The sequence below is a fragment of the Phasianus colchicus genome, chromosome 3 (genome assembly GCF_987193195.1).
Source record: "Phasianus colchicus chromosome 3, bPhaCol1.hap1.1, whole genome shotgun sequence".
NCBI lineage: Eukaryota > Metazoa > Chordata > Aves > Galliformes > Phasianidae > Phasianus > Phasianus colchicus.
Genome location: NC_143438.1, coordinates 3,585,431 through 3,602,095, shown reverse-complemented (window position 1 = coordinate 3,602,095; position 16,665 = coordinate 3,585,431). Strand labels below are relative to the sequence as shown.

Here is a 16,665-nt window from a genome sequence, read left to right as displayed (position 1 = left end):
TGTCACTGAATTATCTCTGTAGGGTTCCATTAATGAGTGCTGGACCCTCTTCAAGCACCTCCTCTTTTTGAAGAGCGGGGGAACTGGCAAATGCAATATGTCAAAAGTCATGGAAGTGGGACACGGGATGGGTTTGCCTCGATCTTCTAGAGCTGGGGTAGAAAATCAGTGTCTAGCAAATGGAAGTAAGGTCAGGTGACAGGAGCGAACTACAGATACGCTGTTCACCTCTGTAGGAAGAATATTAACATGGCCAAAGCTCACCTGGAGTTGAAGGTGGCCCGTACTCTGGGAGACAGATATCAAAAAGTGCGTTTTAAAATACGTCAGTAGCAAGATCAGATTTTTCTCTGAGTTAAATGGAAAATACATGCAAGACGGGAAGAAGCAGCCCAAACAGGATTGACAGGATGTTGTCTCAGAACTGACTTCCAGCTGTTAAGCTGTTAAGCCTGGGCTCAGAAAGCCCCACTGGGTGAGCATGTCACCTTTTGAGCATGGACATTCCATGCTTCAGCCATGGATCTGCCAGCAACGTCAAGGGGCAGGATGTGGAAGGGGCCACCCTCAACCCAGCCAAAGAAGTTGGGGTCAGAGCTGTCAGCATGCAGATTACACAGCCACACTCGTGACACTAGAGAAGGCTTCCACTCCGAGATGGAGCTTAGAGGGAGGACTGGGCTTTCCTCCTCACCTTCTCACGCAAAGTTTCTGCCATGGATTTCACCACCCTCGCAGCACACTGTGGTGCCCAGGCAGCTCCAGGTAGGCCTGCCAATGCAGGCCCGGGAACTCTGGGGAGAGGAGCACCTGGCCTAACAAGGCCCTCTCTGTAAAGCGTGCGTTTCACAGAGACCAAGGAAAGACCCACGGTGTTTGGGTAATGGGGTTGGGGTTTTATTGGGTATAGGGAAAGGGTAATAAGGAAAGTGGCAACGCGCGTTTGACAGTGTCACCATTAGCGTCGCCAGTAGTGAAAGATGGTCCTCGTTGAACTGTTGGGTGACACTTAGTGGATGTCTGACTTGGCAGTCTCACAGCTGCTGGATCTCTCGTGGTCCTGGTCGACATGCATGACCACTACTCTCCGGACCTAAGGAGTTCAGTGTAAAGCTCAGTAGTTTTGTGAATGCAGAGACATGCAGCACAACACTGCAAGTCTCTCTGCAGTACAAGAGAGTGGTTCTGCTAATCTAGGTCTAGAGAGAGCAGGCTCACGGTCCCTGTAATGTAATTGCAGCCCTTGTGGCCAGTCCCGATCTGGGGTAGCCTGCTGTGGGGCTGACTGACCAGGCACTGAGTCAGGCAGTGGCTGAGACTTCGGCCTGGGCAGATACAGGCTGTGAGAGCGAGGTGCTCAGGGCTCTGTATTCTGGGAGGAGAAGGAGGGACTCTGGTTGGAGAAGGGAGGGCCGCCAGACACCGGACGGCACCTCAGACCCTTCCGCCTGCAGCTGCCTGAGCCGCACTGTGAACCTTCATCCCCAGCGCCCATTGGCTGGAAGGAGTTTCTGTGCGGAGGTCTCCAGCTCCGCAGCCAGCTGCTCTCCATCCCACAGGCCCAGGAGGGTCTTCCCATGGCTTGCTACAGCTAGCTATGACACTGCTTCCGAGAGCCCACTTACCACTCGACGTGATGCCTTGTCTGGCCTTGGCCCGGCAGGGGGTGCAGGTTTGTACTCAGCTCCGGGCAGATGATTGATGCCGGGTGCGTGTATCGATGGCCGACTCCACCACAGCACTGCAAGCTCACTGTAGGCACACAGTAGGAGGGGGTGTGAGCACAGGGAGGCAGTGCGGGAGAGCAAACTGTCTGTCTGGGGAGCTTTACCTCTGGAGCTGGTCCTGCAGATCCTTCTCTGCATCTCTCTGTCCCTGCTGTTCACGGGACACCTGCTCCACAATGAGCTTCACTACCTCTCGAAGGGCCTGATCTATCCTTGGAGAAAGCGTCCTGCAACAGCAAGGATAAAATCTGTCTCATTCTTCAGCTGGGACACCCCTGCCTCTTTCTTCACCCAGTCTATTCCACACACGGCCCCACTTGGCCCCACAGTCACTTCGATGCAGGACGACTTCCATGCGTGGGCTGCTTTAGGCTCCAGAGAGGCTCGTGGCATCGGGCCCTAACCATGATCATATCCACGGCCTCAGAGCTCTCAGGGCGCTGTGTGTGGCACCATGACTCAAAAGCTGGCTTCCCTGATCCACAGCACAGGTGACTCACCACCCCTCCTCCCCCAACTGCCCCTGGCCTCGGATGGAGTTGGTGCACGCTTACCGTTTAGGCAAAGCAGCGCTGTCCCAGAAGACTCTGGGCGGCTCTTCCTCGCCCTCTTCCCGCTTCCCCATCATCCTCTCCATCAGGCTGAGGCTGGAGCTGGAATCCTCTGTCTCGCTCTCAGACAGAGAGATGAAATACTCTTCCTCAGGGACTAAGGATTCCTGTATAGGAAGAGACACTCAGCCATCAGAGGTGCTGCTTCCCAGCATGCAGCTCCCCGCAAGACCATTCCAGTGGGGATTGCAGTGGGCCAGGAAAGCAAGCAGGAGAGGGACCTCAGCACGCTCTTGAGGCCATGTCTCAGCGTGACCAGGGCTTTGTTACAGCTCCCTGTTGGGTCCTCTTGCTCACAAAAGGCAGCAGTCCCCCATCCAGCTGTGCTGCACCAACACTGTTGCTCTGGACAGGGTGCTAGAGGTACCATGCAGTCTCAGCTCCCCTGGATGGGAAAGTGCTGCTGCTTTCTTGCAGGGATGCAAAGTACCTGGGCTGCGGGCATCTGCACTTCTTCCGGCTCGGCCTCCGTCTCCTTCACTTGCAACTTTTGCTGCTTGCCTTTTTCTGCTTTCTTCCCTTGCAACTTTTGCTGCTTCTTTTTCTCTTTCTGCATCATTTTGTTCTTTTTTTCCTCCTCAGCCAAGAACTTCTGGACCTCTTTTGGAAATTTCTTCTCCTCCTCCTGCTTCACCTGCTTCCCCTTCGTCACCTGCTTCCCCTTCGTCACCTGCTTCCCCTTCGTCACCTGCTTCCCCTTCGTCACCTGCTTCACCTTCGTCACCTCCTTCACCTTCTTCACCTCCTTCACCTTCTTCTCCTCCTTCTTCACTTTCACCTCCTTCACCTTTATCTGCTTCCTCACCTTCTCCTCCCTCTCCTTCCTCACCTTCTTCCCCTTCTCCTCTTTCTCCTTCCTCACATTTTTCCCTTTCTCCTTCTCCTTCCTCACGTTCTTCCCCTTCTCCTCCTTTCTCTTCTTGGTCTCTACAGACTTTCTCTCGAGGGCGGCCTAAATGCAACAATACGCAACGTTAGTCTCCGTGGAGGCGGAGGGCTTTCCCTTCCTGCACTCCATTTCATCCTCTGTCTTCTGCCTTTCTGGTTTGCTGCCAGGCTCCTGCGGACTCGACTGAAGAGCCCTTCTGTAACAGCCAGGAAAATAAACAACCGCTGGGCTAAAGGCAGTCTGGCAGCTGGCAGTTCTAGACAAGCAGTCAGGAACATCCCCAAATTAGCTCTTGGGGTGCCTTTCGGGAGGCTAACGGAAGTGAACAGCATATTCTCAAATGCCCTCGCAACTGATCTCTCTTCAAGCGAGGTGTCACATGAACGCGCAGTAAAGAACGCTGAGAGAATCAGTGATGCTCTTCTACAGTTCAACAAGACAAATGCGCTGCAGCAGTCTGTCACGTACCCTTCTCCTCTTCTCCATCGCTTCGGCAAAGAAGTCTATCATCCTGGGACCAGGCTGGACCAGAGGAGTGACTTTCTCTTGCTCTGCTTTTTCTGGCAAGGATCTCCTCGTGATGGCTGGTAGCAGCCTGTAAAGACACGGTGGGGGAGGGTTGACAGGAGGGCAGGAGGTGCTGGGTTTGCACTGCGTGCTTGAAAGTGCTTTAGCAGCTTCCGCAGCAAAAAAAGTCTGCAAGAGCCCCCAAATGACTGATCTGGTCTCCACCACTTCCCTCGAGACCTGGGAACAGCCTGCAGCGCTGACAGCAGCCCAGAAACACGCTCACTACTATTCAAACGCTCCTAGGAAAGGAACACCCTCATCTCTGCTCGGGATGGTTCTTGTCACTTTAGGCACCAGGCTCGGCAAACAGAAAGCTCCGGTTCACTTCCATCTGAAGGGAAGCAAGAAAGCCTCTACGCTCTTGCAAGGAGCGTTTGCCATTAGTTACGCAGCTAAGAAGTGACGCTACGGGACCTTTGTCATGCAGAGCTGCTTGAGTTCATACAGCCTCTGGATCCGGGAGAAACTTCACTCCCACAGAGGCAAGAGCATGGCATCGCCCGCGTTTCTTTTGCCAGGACTCTCACCTGGTGCGAGGCTCTTTCTCCTCGGCTGTCTGGTCTCTGCCCGGCATTCCAGTCAGTGCCGGTAACCTCATTGGAGAAAGCGCTGCCCGATGAAGGAGGCGCGTCTCGCAAAGGTCCCCTAGAAAGAGGAAAGGAGAAAACTTCAGAAAAGTTGCGTTTCTGACACGGTTTTGGCCCGACTCTTCACGGCTGTGAGGCAACGCTGTTCCCTGGGGAATGCTATTTGATGCCTGGTCTGTGTGTTGAAATGGGAGAGGCCCTGGCAGTTGCGGGTGGTCTCAAAGAGCCACCCCGGGGAGGGGACTCGTTTAGCACAAGAGGGGCTCTTGCATCTCTTGATGAGTGTCCCACGCACACAGCTTTGCTACTGGGGCGTGCTCACACCGGAGGAATTGCTTCTGTCTCATCTGAGAATTGTAATGGAAGCAAGCGAAGGGATTTCCAGGGCTGGCAGGACAGGCTGCCGAGTGGAGGCCACTGGCACATCCATCTGATGGGATGACCCCAGCGGCCACTTGCGATGGAGGGCTGCCCTGAGAACTTTCCCATAATGGTACAAAGAGTCACCGGAAGCGTCTCATGCTCTTCCAGGCACTCTGTGGTAATGTCATCTCTAACCGTCTCCTGACGGCAACCCACGGGTCCCTCACCTTTCCTGCCTCTGTCACCAGCTCTTGCCCAGCCTTGCTCACGTCTGGTCTTCAGGTGGTATTTCAGGTCCACCTTTGCTGTTTCGGGCTTCTCAAGTACGATCTCGTGCTTGAACCTGAAAGAGGAAGAAGCAGGCTGAAGGAAGGGCAACACTTCCCCTTGCAGTTTGACCCAATAGTGGAGCGACAGACGCATAGACGCATAGACGCTGTAAGGCCACGTTTCCCAGAGCAGCTCATTCTGGAGAACCGTACCAGGATCTCCAGTGTCTGGAGGGGCAGGTGAGGCCCGTCAGTACGTGCCAACGTTTCTCTGTCCTTGCTGTGAGAGCGGATGTGCTCCACTCCCCGCGAGGAAGACTGGCTTAAATGCCCTCACCCCAGTTTTGACAGTGGCACAGATGGGAAACATGATTTTGCTGTGACATGTTCCTCCAAATGCAACCCAACTGAACTAGAGCGAGCAGGGAGTTCCCTGCAAACCAGGCCTCTAAACTCCGAAAAGTACCATGGCGAGTACCATCTCACTCAGGCGCAGGTGGCAGCAGCAAGCATACTTACATTGGAAACACAGTAACATGTCCGGAAGTCGTCTGGGAAGCCACGCAGTCACTGCGTGAGATGACCGACTTGCTCATTTCTGGCATCTGCAATCGGAACAGAAACAGACGATGGGAGGTGGGGACACTGGGAATGGCTGGCAGCTCCAGTCTCTCTTAGCCCAACACAACGAGAGCCACCAAAGGGAAGGGTCCGGGCCCCAGCAAGCCTTGCTCTGCCTGAGTCTCTGCTCCATGCTCTGAGTCGGGGCTGAGCAGTGACGCGCACCGTTTGTCTCCTGACTGAAAGCAAGGCCTTTTGAGGGCGCGTATCCTGGTACAGAGCCAGGCCACCTCAGGTAAAGTAAGAGTTCTACAGAGCCTGCTTTCTTGCACACCACCAGGAGTCCAGGTGGCTGAAGAAGCATGGCAGGCCAGGAGAAAGGAGTCCCCTCGTCCCAGGAAGGCATTTCAGAAGAATCAGACGTACTGCTGGGGAAACGCAAGACCTACCCCAAGAAGAGCCTGCAACAGCTCGGGAGTGCCATTGAGCTTCCCCAGGAAGTCCTCGTAGAATTTCATCTGGACACGCCTTCCTTCAATCAGCAGCATGCCAACATCCCACCAAACGAAGGCAACGTTCTGCCTCTTCCCTATGCAGGCGCTGAACTGGCAGACAGTCCTTTGCACACAAAACCGCGCCGCGCCTTCAGAGATGCCGTTTTCTGAGGCTATCTCATCATAAGGAAGTTGATGATACTTGTCGTGTCCTGGAGAAACGAGAGGAGAGGAACATGAGCACCTGGAGAGCCACTGAGCAGGCCACGCTCAAAAGTCAGCAGCTTCCAGGCCCTCAGGCAATGCACTGCTGTTGAGATCTTGAGGTGGAACCATTGGTACGTCTCCGAGGAGATGCTGAGACACGGAGCCAATGAGACTGGAACGAAACCTGCTGCTGAAGCAGGTGAAGGAGTGCGCTGTTACCCTCTGTTGCCACTTGCAATGGCAGTCTGGCACACTTTCCCCACTAGAGCGCCAGGGCAACCACCTCTGTCAGACTCCACTCTTCCTACCTGCAGCGTCTATGTAGTCATATTGGAGGTCGTGGTCCTGCGCAAGAGCCTTTGCCAGATGAAAGACGGGTCTCTCAACAAGAACCAGATTCTTCTGCTGGCTGGGTGCGCACTCTCTGACGACGGTGAAAGTCCCCAGTCCAGGAATGCACACAGCCTGAAAGAGAAGAAAGGGCGGATCAGAAGAAGTTTTGCAGGGAATGACAGAAGACTATTTTCCTCTCGCCCCTCCTCCCCGTGAACAGCCAGAGAGCGCAGTCTTCCGGCTCCTAAAGACACAAGCGGGGCTCCCAAACTTGCAGTCACCCCCACAGGGTCCATTCGACTCTGCCAGCAGAGGACTCAGGAAGGCCCAGAGAATGTCCAGCCCCCTTTCCATCATTAGGCGTGGACCCCCTGGCATTTCAGAACTGACAGTGGAGCTGGCCATCTCGCATTGCAGTGCCCCTCTGGGGCGTGGTTCCTGCTTCCACGGACGGGAAGAATAGCTGCGCTCCGTGGCAAATGGACCCTCGGGGCTCAAACAACCGTGAGAGGGAGGGAAGGAGAAGGAGGCGAGTCCCACCTGGTAGAGAGCCAGCTGTCGACTCAGATAATAGGACGTGCTGAACCAGAACTTAGCGAGTTCTGCAAAACAAAAGGAAAGACGCGTCATGCTCTCAGGCGGCCACCTCGAAGCACTTCGGCACACCGAGCTCCCGCCAGAGCAACGCCGCATTTCTGAGACGAGCAATTCAGTTCCAGTGGCGGCTTCTGCTCGCAGATCCCTGGGAAGGCAGGGGCCAGGCCGGGAACGGCACCCAGGAGTCACGCCCGCCCAAGCGCTCCTCGGGCCCCTGGGCTGCTAAGGCGGCTGCCTTCTCGCAGCAGCCCGCCCCGCTCGGCCGTCCCCGCCTTCCTCCCTCGGGAGCAGGGCTTCCACGCCTGTTCTCAGAGATGTCCCCGGGCCCGACAACGTGCGTGCCGTCGGGCCCGAAGGCCTTACCAGACTGTCTGATCTTCTCCGCAGTGGGAGTCGAGCGAGGGCTCGAGCAGAGGGACGTTGCCATCTTGCTTCCCCCCTCGCCGCAGGTCAACAAGCGCAGCGGGCGGGCGGCCGTCCGGCAAAACAGCCCTCCTGCTCAGCCCTTCAGCCCTGCCCTCCTTCTGCTTCTCTCTGCCCGCTCCTCCTCGCGGCACAGCAGCTCCTTCAGAGCACGGCGGCGGCGAGATCGGCTCCTCGGCGAGCGCCCGGAGCCTCGTCGGCCTCTCTGGGAGATGTGGGCAGGGCGCGTGGGGTCGGCGAGCTTCGAGGGGGCGGCCGCCGCCGTGACGCGGGGCCGCGCCATTGTGAGCTCGGGCCGCGTCACAGAGGGGCCGCGCACGCCCTGCCGCGGGGCCCGGCGGAGCGGGCTCCGGGCAGGGCCGCCTCTCGGCCGCGGGCCTGCGGCAGATGGGCTCTCGCCTGCGACAGCGGCGAGGTGCCGGCGCGGGCTGCCCGGAGAGGCCGCGGACGCCCCGTCCGTCCCCGGAGGCGCTCGAGGCCGGCTGGGACGGGGCCCCGGGCGGCCCGGTCCGGGACGAAACGGGGCGGCCGCGGCCCCGCCCGTGGCGGGGGGTCGGAGATTCGCGATCCTCGAGGTCCCTCCCGAGCCGGGCCGGGCTGGAGCTGCCGAGGGCTCCTGGCCGGCCTCCTGCGACTCCTCGCGCCTTTGCCCGGGCCTCGGACGCGGCGGGCTTCGGGGAGCGGGCGGGCCCCGCTGCTGGCCCGTGTGTGGGAACGGAATGCTGTTTCTGCGTCTGGTAGTAAAAGGAGCGGTTGGTTTGAAGAAGTGGAACATCATGCGTCTGCGTGCTATATGGTAGAAGGAGTGAAGTACTGCATACGTTAGCGGCATGATGTAGAAACGTTATTACTGAGTTCTTTGATTAATTCTTTCTTGCAAGACTGGAATAGCTGTTACGTGTTCCAAACAATGCGAGTATAGCGTTAGGGATTAGAAAACATCTTGCAGAGTTGTTCTGTCAGGGTAAGAAACTCCCAGCAACAGAAAAACGGATTTAGCAGACGTCAGAGAAGTCAGGGCCTCTACACGAGGCTGGACCGTCTCACTCCGTGAGAAGGCTGCGGTGTGAAGGCAGGCACAGGATACTGCCCTGTCTTTCTCCCGAGCTTCTCTTTGTGGAAAGAAGGACAAGCAGATATCTGCAGAATAATGATCAGGTGTGGAATAAGTTAATTAATTAACTACAGATTTACGCTTACGCAGCAAAAATTTGTTTGTCCAGTGGTTCCATGTTTAGTGAAGCGTCGAGAAGATTGTGAACTTGAAGTACTCAGCCAGTGAGGAACTAGGGGAGAAGGAGATCAGCGTCGGGGAAAAGGGAATAAAAGATGTCACTCTGTCTTCTGGGTGCTCTCCGGCTTGCAGGAGGCCCGCCACTGCAATTGCGAATAAATTCTGCTTTATCAGAGATACCCTCCTAGAAAACTACTTGGATATTTCCAACATGTGGGAGCGGAGCCCTGCGGTTTCCCCGTGTTGGATCGGAGCCAGCCCAGACGGCTCTGGCGCGAGGACGCGGGGAGCGCACGGCGTGGCGCTGACTCTCGTTACGGCAACGGATCGTGTGCTTTTCCATCCGTGGGCTGAACGCAGCCCTGCCTAAAGCCAAGACTGCAGCGTCTGATGCGCGGACTCAGGTGTGAACGATCCTAATCTTGTTTATTACAAGTGCTCACATTACTTGTGTATCTTCACAAGTTTTCTGTTCCTGGCTTTCCCATCCGCCCCTACAACTTTCCCATCCACCCCTGCATGTCAACAGAGCATTCTACAAACGCTCTTCAACCCTTCATGCAGGAGCTTACGCCATAGGAGCTATTAGATGTTCTTTCTTCTTCTTGAGCTATCTTTGCTTCTCATGCCATTCATCTTGCTGCACAGCTGCTGCTTTGAACAGTTTTCCTTGTATTCCCACAGGAGTGTGTGGGAAGGCAGCCTTGCTTTCCCTTTGCTGAAGAAATTGGGGACTAGGTTTCAAGATTGCTGAAAAAAACGCTCATTAGAAAGGATAAAAACAAAAATTATCGGTGTTAGCCCATGTCCATCAACTTCATATTATATTTTGTCTGTGGCCCAAGACAATTCCTCTTCCTTCATTCAGGGCATTCTTATATAACATTATCTTGCGCAATCCGATGTTGATGACCAACTCTTCTGCCTTGCCAAATTTTCAAGTCAACATGAGCGCCAAGCAAGGCACTGAGGCTAGTAGAGAGGACGTAGAAATGGGTAAACAAATTTACCTATGTTTTCTGCCAATCCTGTGTACATGGCCCCTTTATATCAGTGCCATTGCTTGTTTCCTGAGGTTCTGATCTCAGCAGCTAGCAGAAGACTAGCAAACTGTCTGTCTGGAGAGCTTTAACTCTGGAGCCGGTCCTGCAGATCCTTCTCTGCATCTCTCTATCCTTGCTGCTCATGGGCCACCTGCGTCACAATGCACTTCACCATCTACTGCAGGGCCTGATCTATCCTTGCAGAAAGGTTTCTGCAACAGCAAGGAGAAAATCTACCACTCGTTTAGCACAAGCGGAGCTGGCGTCTGCATCTCTCAATGCATGTCACACATGTCACACAGCTTTGCTACTGTGGCATGCTCACACCAGGGGAATTGCTTTTGAGTCATCTGAGAATTCGAAGGGAAGCAAGAGTAGGGATTTCCAGAGTTGGCAGGACAGGCTGCCGAGTGGAGTCCACTGGGAAAGTGCCTCTGATGGGATGATCCCAGTGGTCACTTGCAGTGAAGGGCTGCCCTGAGAACTTATTCTGCAAGGAAACACTTAGGCCTTCCCATAGCGGATACAGAGAGTCACCAGAAGTATCTCATGCTCTTCTAGGCACTCTGTGGTAATGTCAGCACTACTCATCACCAGACAAGGAGGAAAGAAAACAAAGAGCCTCCTGCTGGCAACCCACAGTAACATGTCCGGAAGTCGTTTGGGAAGCTGTGCAGTCATTCCGTGAGATGACCGACTTGCTCATTTCTGGCATCTGCAATCAGAACAGAAACAGACGATGGGAGGTGGGGACACTGGGAATGGCTGGCAGCTCCAGTCTCTCTTAGCCAACATGGGAGCAGACAAAGGGAAGGATCCGGGCCTCAGCAAGCCTTGCTTTGCCTGAGTCTCTGCTCCCTGCTCTGAGTCGGGGCTGAGCAATCACGCTTCTCACAGAAAGCAAGGCCTTTTGAGGGCGCGTATCCTGGTACAGAGCCAGGCCACCTCACGTAAAGTAAGAGTTCTACAGAGCCTGCTTTCTTGCACACCACCAGGAGTCCAGGTGGCTGAAGAAGCATGGCAGGCCAGGAGAAAGGAGTCCCCTAGCCCCCAGAATGTGTTTTGGAAGAATCAGAGGTACTGCAAGACTTACCCCAAGAAGAGCCTGCAAAATAACAGCAGTCTCATTGAGCTTCCCCAGGAAGTCCTCATAGAATTTCGTTTGGACACGCTTTCCTTCAATCAGCAGCATGCCAACATCTCACCAAATGAAGGCATCGTTCTGCCTCTTCCCTATGCAGGCACTGAAAAGACACATGGTCATTTCCATGCAAACTGCGCCGCACCTTCAGAGATGCCGTTTTCTGAGGCTATCTCATCATAAGGAAGTTGATGATACTCTGACAATGGTTTACAGGCTGGTTTGGCCCGGTTCCGTGAGGGCAGAGGGATCCGCAGATCCGCGCCTCCAGAAAAAAAGGAACAGGGGACCCCAAAATAATTAGAAACAGCGGCAATGATCTGAGGAGAAACAAACTAATTTACTAAATATATTATTGGAATGCAAGATAACACACTATAACGCAATATAATTAAAATTGAGGTTAATAAATCAAATATAATGAGAGAGAGAATGTCCAAAAGGTGGATAGGCCTCACCACAATTCTGAGGTGAGATGCGCAGTCCAGTCGAGCAGCAGGGAGAAAAAGGGAGGAGAGCCGACGAAGAGCAGGCGAAGAAGAGTGCATCAGGTGACCTTGCCAGGAGTTGTATCTCGAGACACTCTGTGACCGCAAAGTCCCCTGGGGAATGTAGTTCTTCCAGGCAGGTACCCAGAGCTTGAGCATTAACAGTTAAACTCCCAGTGCCCCACATGATGTTATGATGTGGAATGCCGAAAACCAAAAATCACAAAACCATTACATACTTGTCGTGTCCTGGAGAAATGAGAGGAGAGGAACATGAGCACCTGGAGAGCCACTGAGCAGGTCACGCTCAGTCAGCGTGAGCAGGTCACGCTCAACAGTCAGCAGCTTCCAGGCCCTCAGGCAATGCACTACTGTTGAGATTTTGAGGTGGAACCATTGGTACATCTCTGAGGAGACGCTGAGACATGGAGCCAATGAGACTGGAATGAAACCTGCCGCTGAAACTGGTGAAAGAGGGTGCTGTTATGCTGTATTCCATCTGTAATGGCAATCTGGCACATTCCCCACTAGAGTGCCAGGGCAGTCACCTCTGTCAGACTCCACTGTTCCTAGCTGCAACACCGCTGGAGTTGTACTGGAAATGACGGTCCTGTGCAAGAGCCTTTGCCAGATGAAACACGAGTGTCTCAACGGCAACCAGATCCTTCTGCTGGCTGACTACATGCTCTCTGACAACCGTGAAAGCCCCCAGTCCAGGAATGCACACAACCTGAAAGAGAAGAAAGGGCGGATCAGAAGAAGTTTTGCAGGGAATGACAGAAGACTATTTCACTTTCACCCCTCCTTCCCCGTGTAGCACCAGAGAGCGCAGTCTTCCGGCTCCTAAAGACACAAGTGGGGCTCCCAAACTTGCAGTCACCCCCCACAGGGTCCATTCGACTCTGCCAGCAGAGGACTCAGGAAGGCCCAGAGAATGTCCAGCCCCCTTTCCATCATTAGGCGTGGACCCCCTGGCATTTCAGAACTGACAGTGGAGCTGGCCATCTCGCATTGCAGTGCCCCTCTGGGGCGTGGTTCCTGCTTCCATGGACGGGAAGAATAGCTGCGCTCGTGGCAAATGGACCCTCGGGGCTCAAACAACCGTGAGAGGGAGGGAAGGAGAAGGAGGCGAGTCCCACCTGGTAGAGAGCCAGCTGTCGACTCAGATAATAGGACGTGCTGAACCAGAACTTAGCGAGTTCTGCAAAACAAAAGGAAAGACGCGTCATGCTCTCAGGCGGCCACCTCGAAGCACTTCGGCACACCGAGCTCCCGCCAGAGCAACGCCGCATTTCTGAGACGAGCAATTCAGTTCCAGTGGCGGCTTCTGCTCGCAGATCCCTGGGAAGGCAGGGACCAGGCCGAGAACAGAACCCAGGAGTCACACCTGCCCAAGTGCTCCTCGGGCCCCTGGGCTGCTAAGGCGGCTGCCTTCTCGCAGCTTTGTATCATACGTACATCTCACTTAGTCCAGCTGCTGCAGAACCAGAAATGTTTGTCCCTGCCCACAAAGCCCAACAGTGTACGATTTTAGAAATGAGAGCGCAAGAGCTCTGAAACTCTGGTGTCTCATTCCAGTCTCAGCCAAGTTCTTTTAGAAAACTCACTCCAAAGGACCCTCTCACCCATTTCACCTTTGCACGTACCCAACTTACCACCATAACCCAAGCATCACAGACTTGAACTCAATATTCCTTGTCTCCTACGTGGGAATAAGCAAAGCAAAGACAAAATCTGCCTCGCTCTTCAGCTGTGACGCTCCTGCCCCCTCCCTCACCCAGTCTCTTCCACACGCAGCCACATTTGGCCCCCCAGCCACTTTGATGCAGGATGACTTTCAAGCATGGGCTGCTCTGGGCTCCAGAGAGGCTCGTGGCATCGGGCCCTATCCGTGCTCACAGCCACGGCCTCAGAGCTCTCAGGGCGCTGTGTGCAGCACCGTGACTCACAGGCTGGCTTCCTTCATTCGCAGCACAAGTGGCTCATCACCACCACCCCTCCGCTGCCCCCTGGTCTCGGATGGAGTTGGTGCACGCTTACCGTTTAGGCAAAGCAGCGCTGTCCCAGAAGACTCTGGGCGGCTCTTCATCGCCCTCTTCCCACTCCTCCATCATCTTCTCCATCAGGCTGGGGCTGGGGCTGGAATCCTCTGTCTCGCTCTCAGACAGAGAGATGAAATACTCTTCCTCACAGGCAGAGGTTTCCTGTATAGGAAGAGACACTCAGCCATCAGAGGTGCTGCTTCCCAGCATGCAGCTCCCCGCAAGACCATTCCAGTGGGGATTGCAGTGGGCCAGGAAAGGAAGCAGGAGAGGGACCTCAGCACGCTCTTAAGGCCATGTCCCAGCGTGACCAGGGCTTTGTTACAGCTCCCTGTTGGGTCCTCTTGCTCACAAAATGTAGCAGTCCCCCATCCAGCTGTGCTGCAGCAACAGTGCTGCTCTGGACAGGGTGCTAGAGGTAACATGAAGTCTCAGCTCCAGATGACAGGAAAGCACAGCTGTCTTCTTGAAGAGATGCAAAGTACCTGGGCCATTGGCACCTCCACTTCTGGCTTGGCTTTTGTGCTCTTCGGTGCCAACTCTTCCTGCCTGGCTCCATTCTCTTTCTCCTTCTACAGCATTCTGTTCTTTTTTTCCTCTGCAGCAAAGAGCTTCTGGATGTGTTTTGGAAATTTATTCTCCTCCTGTTTTTCCACCTTCTTTGCCTTCTCCTCCTTCACTTTCTTCCCCTTCTGCTCCACCTCCTTTCTCAGCTTCTCTCCCCTTCTCCTTAATCACCTTCTTCCTCTTCTCCTCCTTTCCCGTCTTGGTCTGAAAGCGGTTCTTTCTAGGAGATTCTAGGAGGGTGGCCTACATGCATCAGCAGGCACTGTTAAGTCTCTGTGGAGGCTGAGGGCTTTCCCTTCCTGCACTCCATTTCATCCTCTGTCTTCTGCCTTCCTGGTCTGTTGCCAGGCTCTTGCAGACTTGACTGAAGAGCCCTTCTGTAACAGCCAGGAAAATCAGCAGCCGCTGGGCTAAATCATTCTGGCAATTCTACACAAGCAAGCAGTCAGGAACATCCCCAAATTAGCTCTTGGGGTGCCTTTTGGGACACTTATTCTCAAATGCTGTCTTAATTGATCTCTCTTGTTGTCACATGAACGCGCAGTAAAGAACACTGAGAGAATCAGTGATGCTCTTCTACAGTTCAACAAGACAAATGTGCTGCAGCAGTCTGTCACGTACCCTTCTCCTCTTCTCCATCGCTTCGGCAAAGAAGTCTATCATCCTGGGACCAGGCTGGACCAGAGGAGTGACTTTCTCTTGCTCTGCTTTTTCTGGCAAGGATCTCCTCGTGATGGCTGGTAGCAGCCTGTAAAGACACGGTGGGGGAGGGTTGACAGGAGGGCAGGAGGTGCTGGGTTTGCACTGCGTGCTTGAAAGTGCTTTAGCAGCTTCCGCAGCAAAAAAAAGTCTGCAAGAGCCCCCAAATGACTGATCTGGTCTCCACCACTTCCCTCGAGACCTGGGAACAGCCTGCAGCGCTGACAGCAGCCCAGAAACACGCTCACTACTATTCAAACGCTCCTAGGAAAGGAACACCCTCATCTCTGCTCGGGATGGTTCTTGTCACTTTAGGCACCAGGCTCGGCAAACAGAAAGCTCCGGTTCACTTCCATCTGAAGGGAAGCAAGAAAGCCTCTACACTCTTGCAAGGAGCGTTTGCCATTAGTTACGCAGCTAAGAAGTGACGCTACGGGACCTTTGTCATGCAGAGCTGCTTGAGTTCATACAGCCTCTGGATCCGGGAGAAACTTCACTCCCACAGAGGCAAGAGCATGGCATCGCCCGCGTTTCTTTTGCCAGGACTCTCACCTGGTGCGAGGCTCTTTCTCCTCGGCTGTCTGGTCTCTGCCCGGCATTCCAGTCAGTGCCGGTAACCTCATTGGAGAAAGCGCTGCCCGATGAAGGAGGCGCGTCTCACAAAGGTCCCCTAGAAAGAGGAAAGGAGAAAACTTCAGAAAAGTTGCGTTTCTGACACGGTTTTGGTCCGACTCTTCACGGCTGTGGGGCAGAACCAAAAGGACTACATCAAATAGCTGAGACTTTACAGTGACATGCACAGCTCTCAAGGAGTAACTGCTTTCTGCAAACCACCTGTCAGGTTTTACCTCTGTTTTTAGCTGCTTGCACTCTCCAGGAAGTTAGCAATCTGAAGTACCGTGGATGCCTACCTCCAAGTTTTTTTTGTCCTCTAAACTATCTAATTTATTTAAGGAGGCCCAGTAAATGGAAACCAAACTGATAATCCAGTAATAAAAATTGATAAATTTTTGAGAGTTGCAAAGCTGAGAGCAGGAGATTAATGCTCTAATCAGATCAATAATACTTCTGAATTTTGTGTTATATTATATACATTTTACTTAGTCCAGCTACTGCAGAAACTCAAAGAAATGTCTGTCACTACTTATGAATCCCAACAGCACATGATTTTAGAAATTAGAACCAGAGTTCAGGAATGCACTAGCTTATCTTTCTGAAAGCCTGGTTGTAACCAGCTTATTTAAGAAAATCTACTCCAAAGGATCATTTCACTCAAAACACCTTTGCACATATGCAAAGATGTGGTTCTGACGCTGCTGCTGTTGGCACAGTTTTGTGTTTTTCAATTGCAGGATGGTCTACATACCCTAATGGGATGCACCTTTCTCAGAGGGCTTCAAATATTTTTGCACAGGTGTTGTCAGAGCCTATGAATAGAGCTCTAGACTAGGTTTGAATGGAAAACTGGCTAAAACCAATCTGACCAGGTGTAAGACAGGGGATAGCACACCAACGTTTTAGATGGTGCATGCTAATGAGACCCTTGAGTATTGTCCATGACATGCTGAGTATAGTGAAGCACATTTGAAGTATTTGTACAACAATGTAAGCAGCGTGAGGAACAAGCAAGAGGAGCTAGATGTCTTGGCTCAGAACCAGAGACATGCCATCCTTGGTATAACTGAAACCTGGTTGGAAGAGTTTTGTGACTGGTGTGTCACAGTGGACTAACATTTCCAGGCTCTTCAGAAGGCTTTTTCTTGTGTTTGTTCTTGGTGGTGGTCTTTTTCCCCATAGGAGCAAGCAATAAAAATAGGAGG

The 16,665-nt window shown here is 53.5% G+C and overlaps 2 protein-coding genes across 4 annotated transcripts in view; one reads left to right on the top strand and one right to left on the bottom strand.

The window, feature by feature from the left end:
* Positions 1 to 159: 159 nt before the first annotated feature.
* LOC116238554 (uncharacterized) overlaps positions 160 to 16,665 on the top strand; it is a 22,530-nt gene continuing 6,024 nt past the window's right edge. The window contains exon 1 of one of the 3 annotated variants that reach the window (XM_090136822.1): positions 160 to 765. In XM_090136822.1, the coding sequence (XP_089992948.1) occupies positions 520 to 765 (246 nt within the window). In that variant the 5' untranslated portion in view covers positions 160 to 519. Of the gene's footprint in view, positions 881 to 1,166; positions 1,673 to 16,665 lie in introns of those variants that run through there. The other 2 variants (XM_090136824.1, XM_090136823.1) reach the window with 2 other exon arrangements.
* On the bottom strand, positions 1,828 to 7,657 carry LOC149918371 (uncharacterized). The gene is made up of 11 exons (XM_090137500.1): positions 7,572 to 7,657; positions 7,152 to 7,213; positions 6,587 to 6,743; positions 6,027 to 6,283; positions 5,536 to 5,621; positions 4,975 to 5,090; positions 4,325 to 4,442; positions 3,696 to 3,822; positions 2,769 to 3,290; positions 2,282 to 2,445; positions 1,828 to 1,954 (listed from the first exon to the last, which is right to left on the bottom strand). The coding sequence occupies exons 1-11, from the start codon at positions 7,633 to 7,635 to the stop codon at positions 1,828 to 1,830; spliced, it is 1,800 nt and encodes a 599-aa protein (XP_089993626.1). The 5' UTR covers positions 7,636 to 7,657.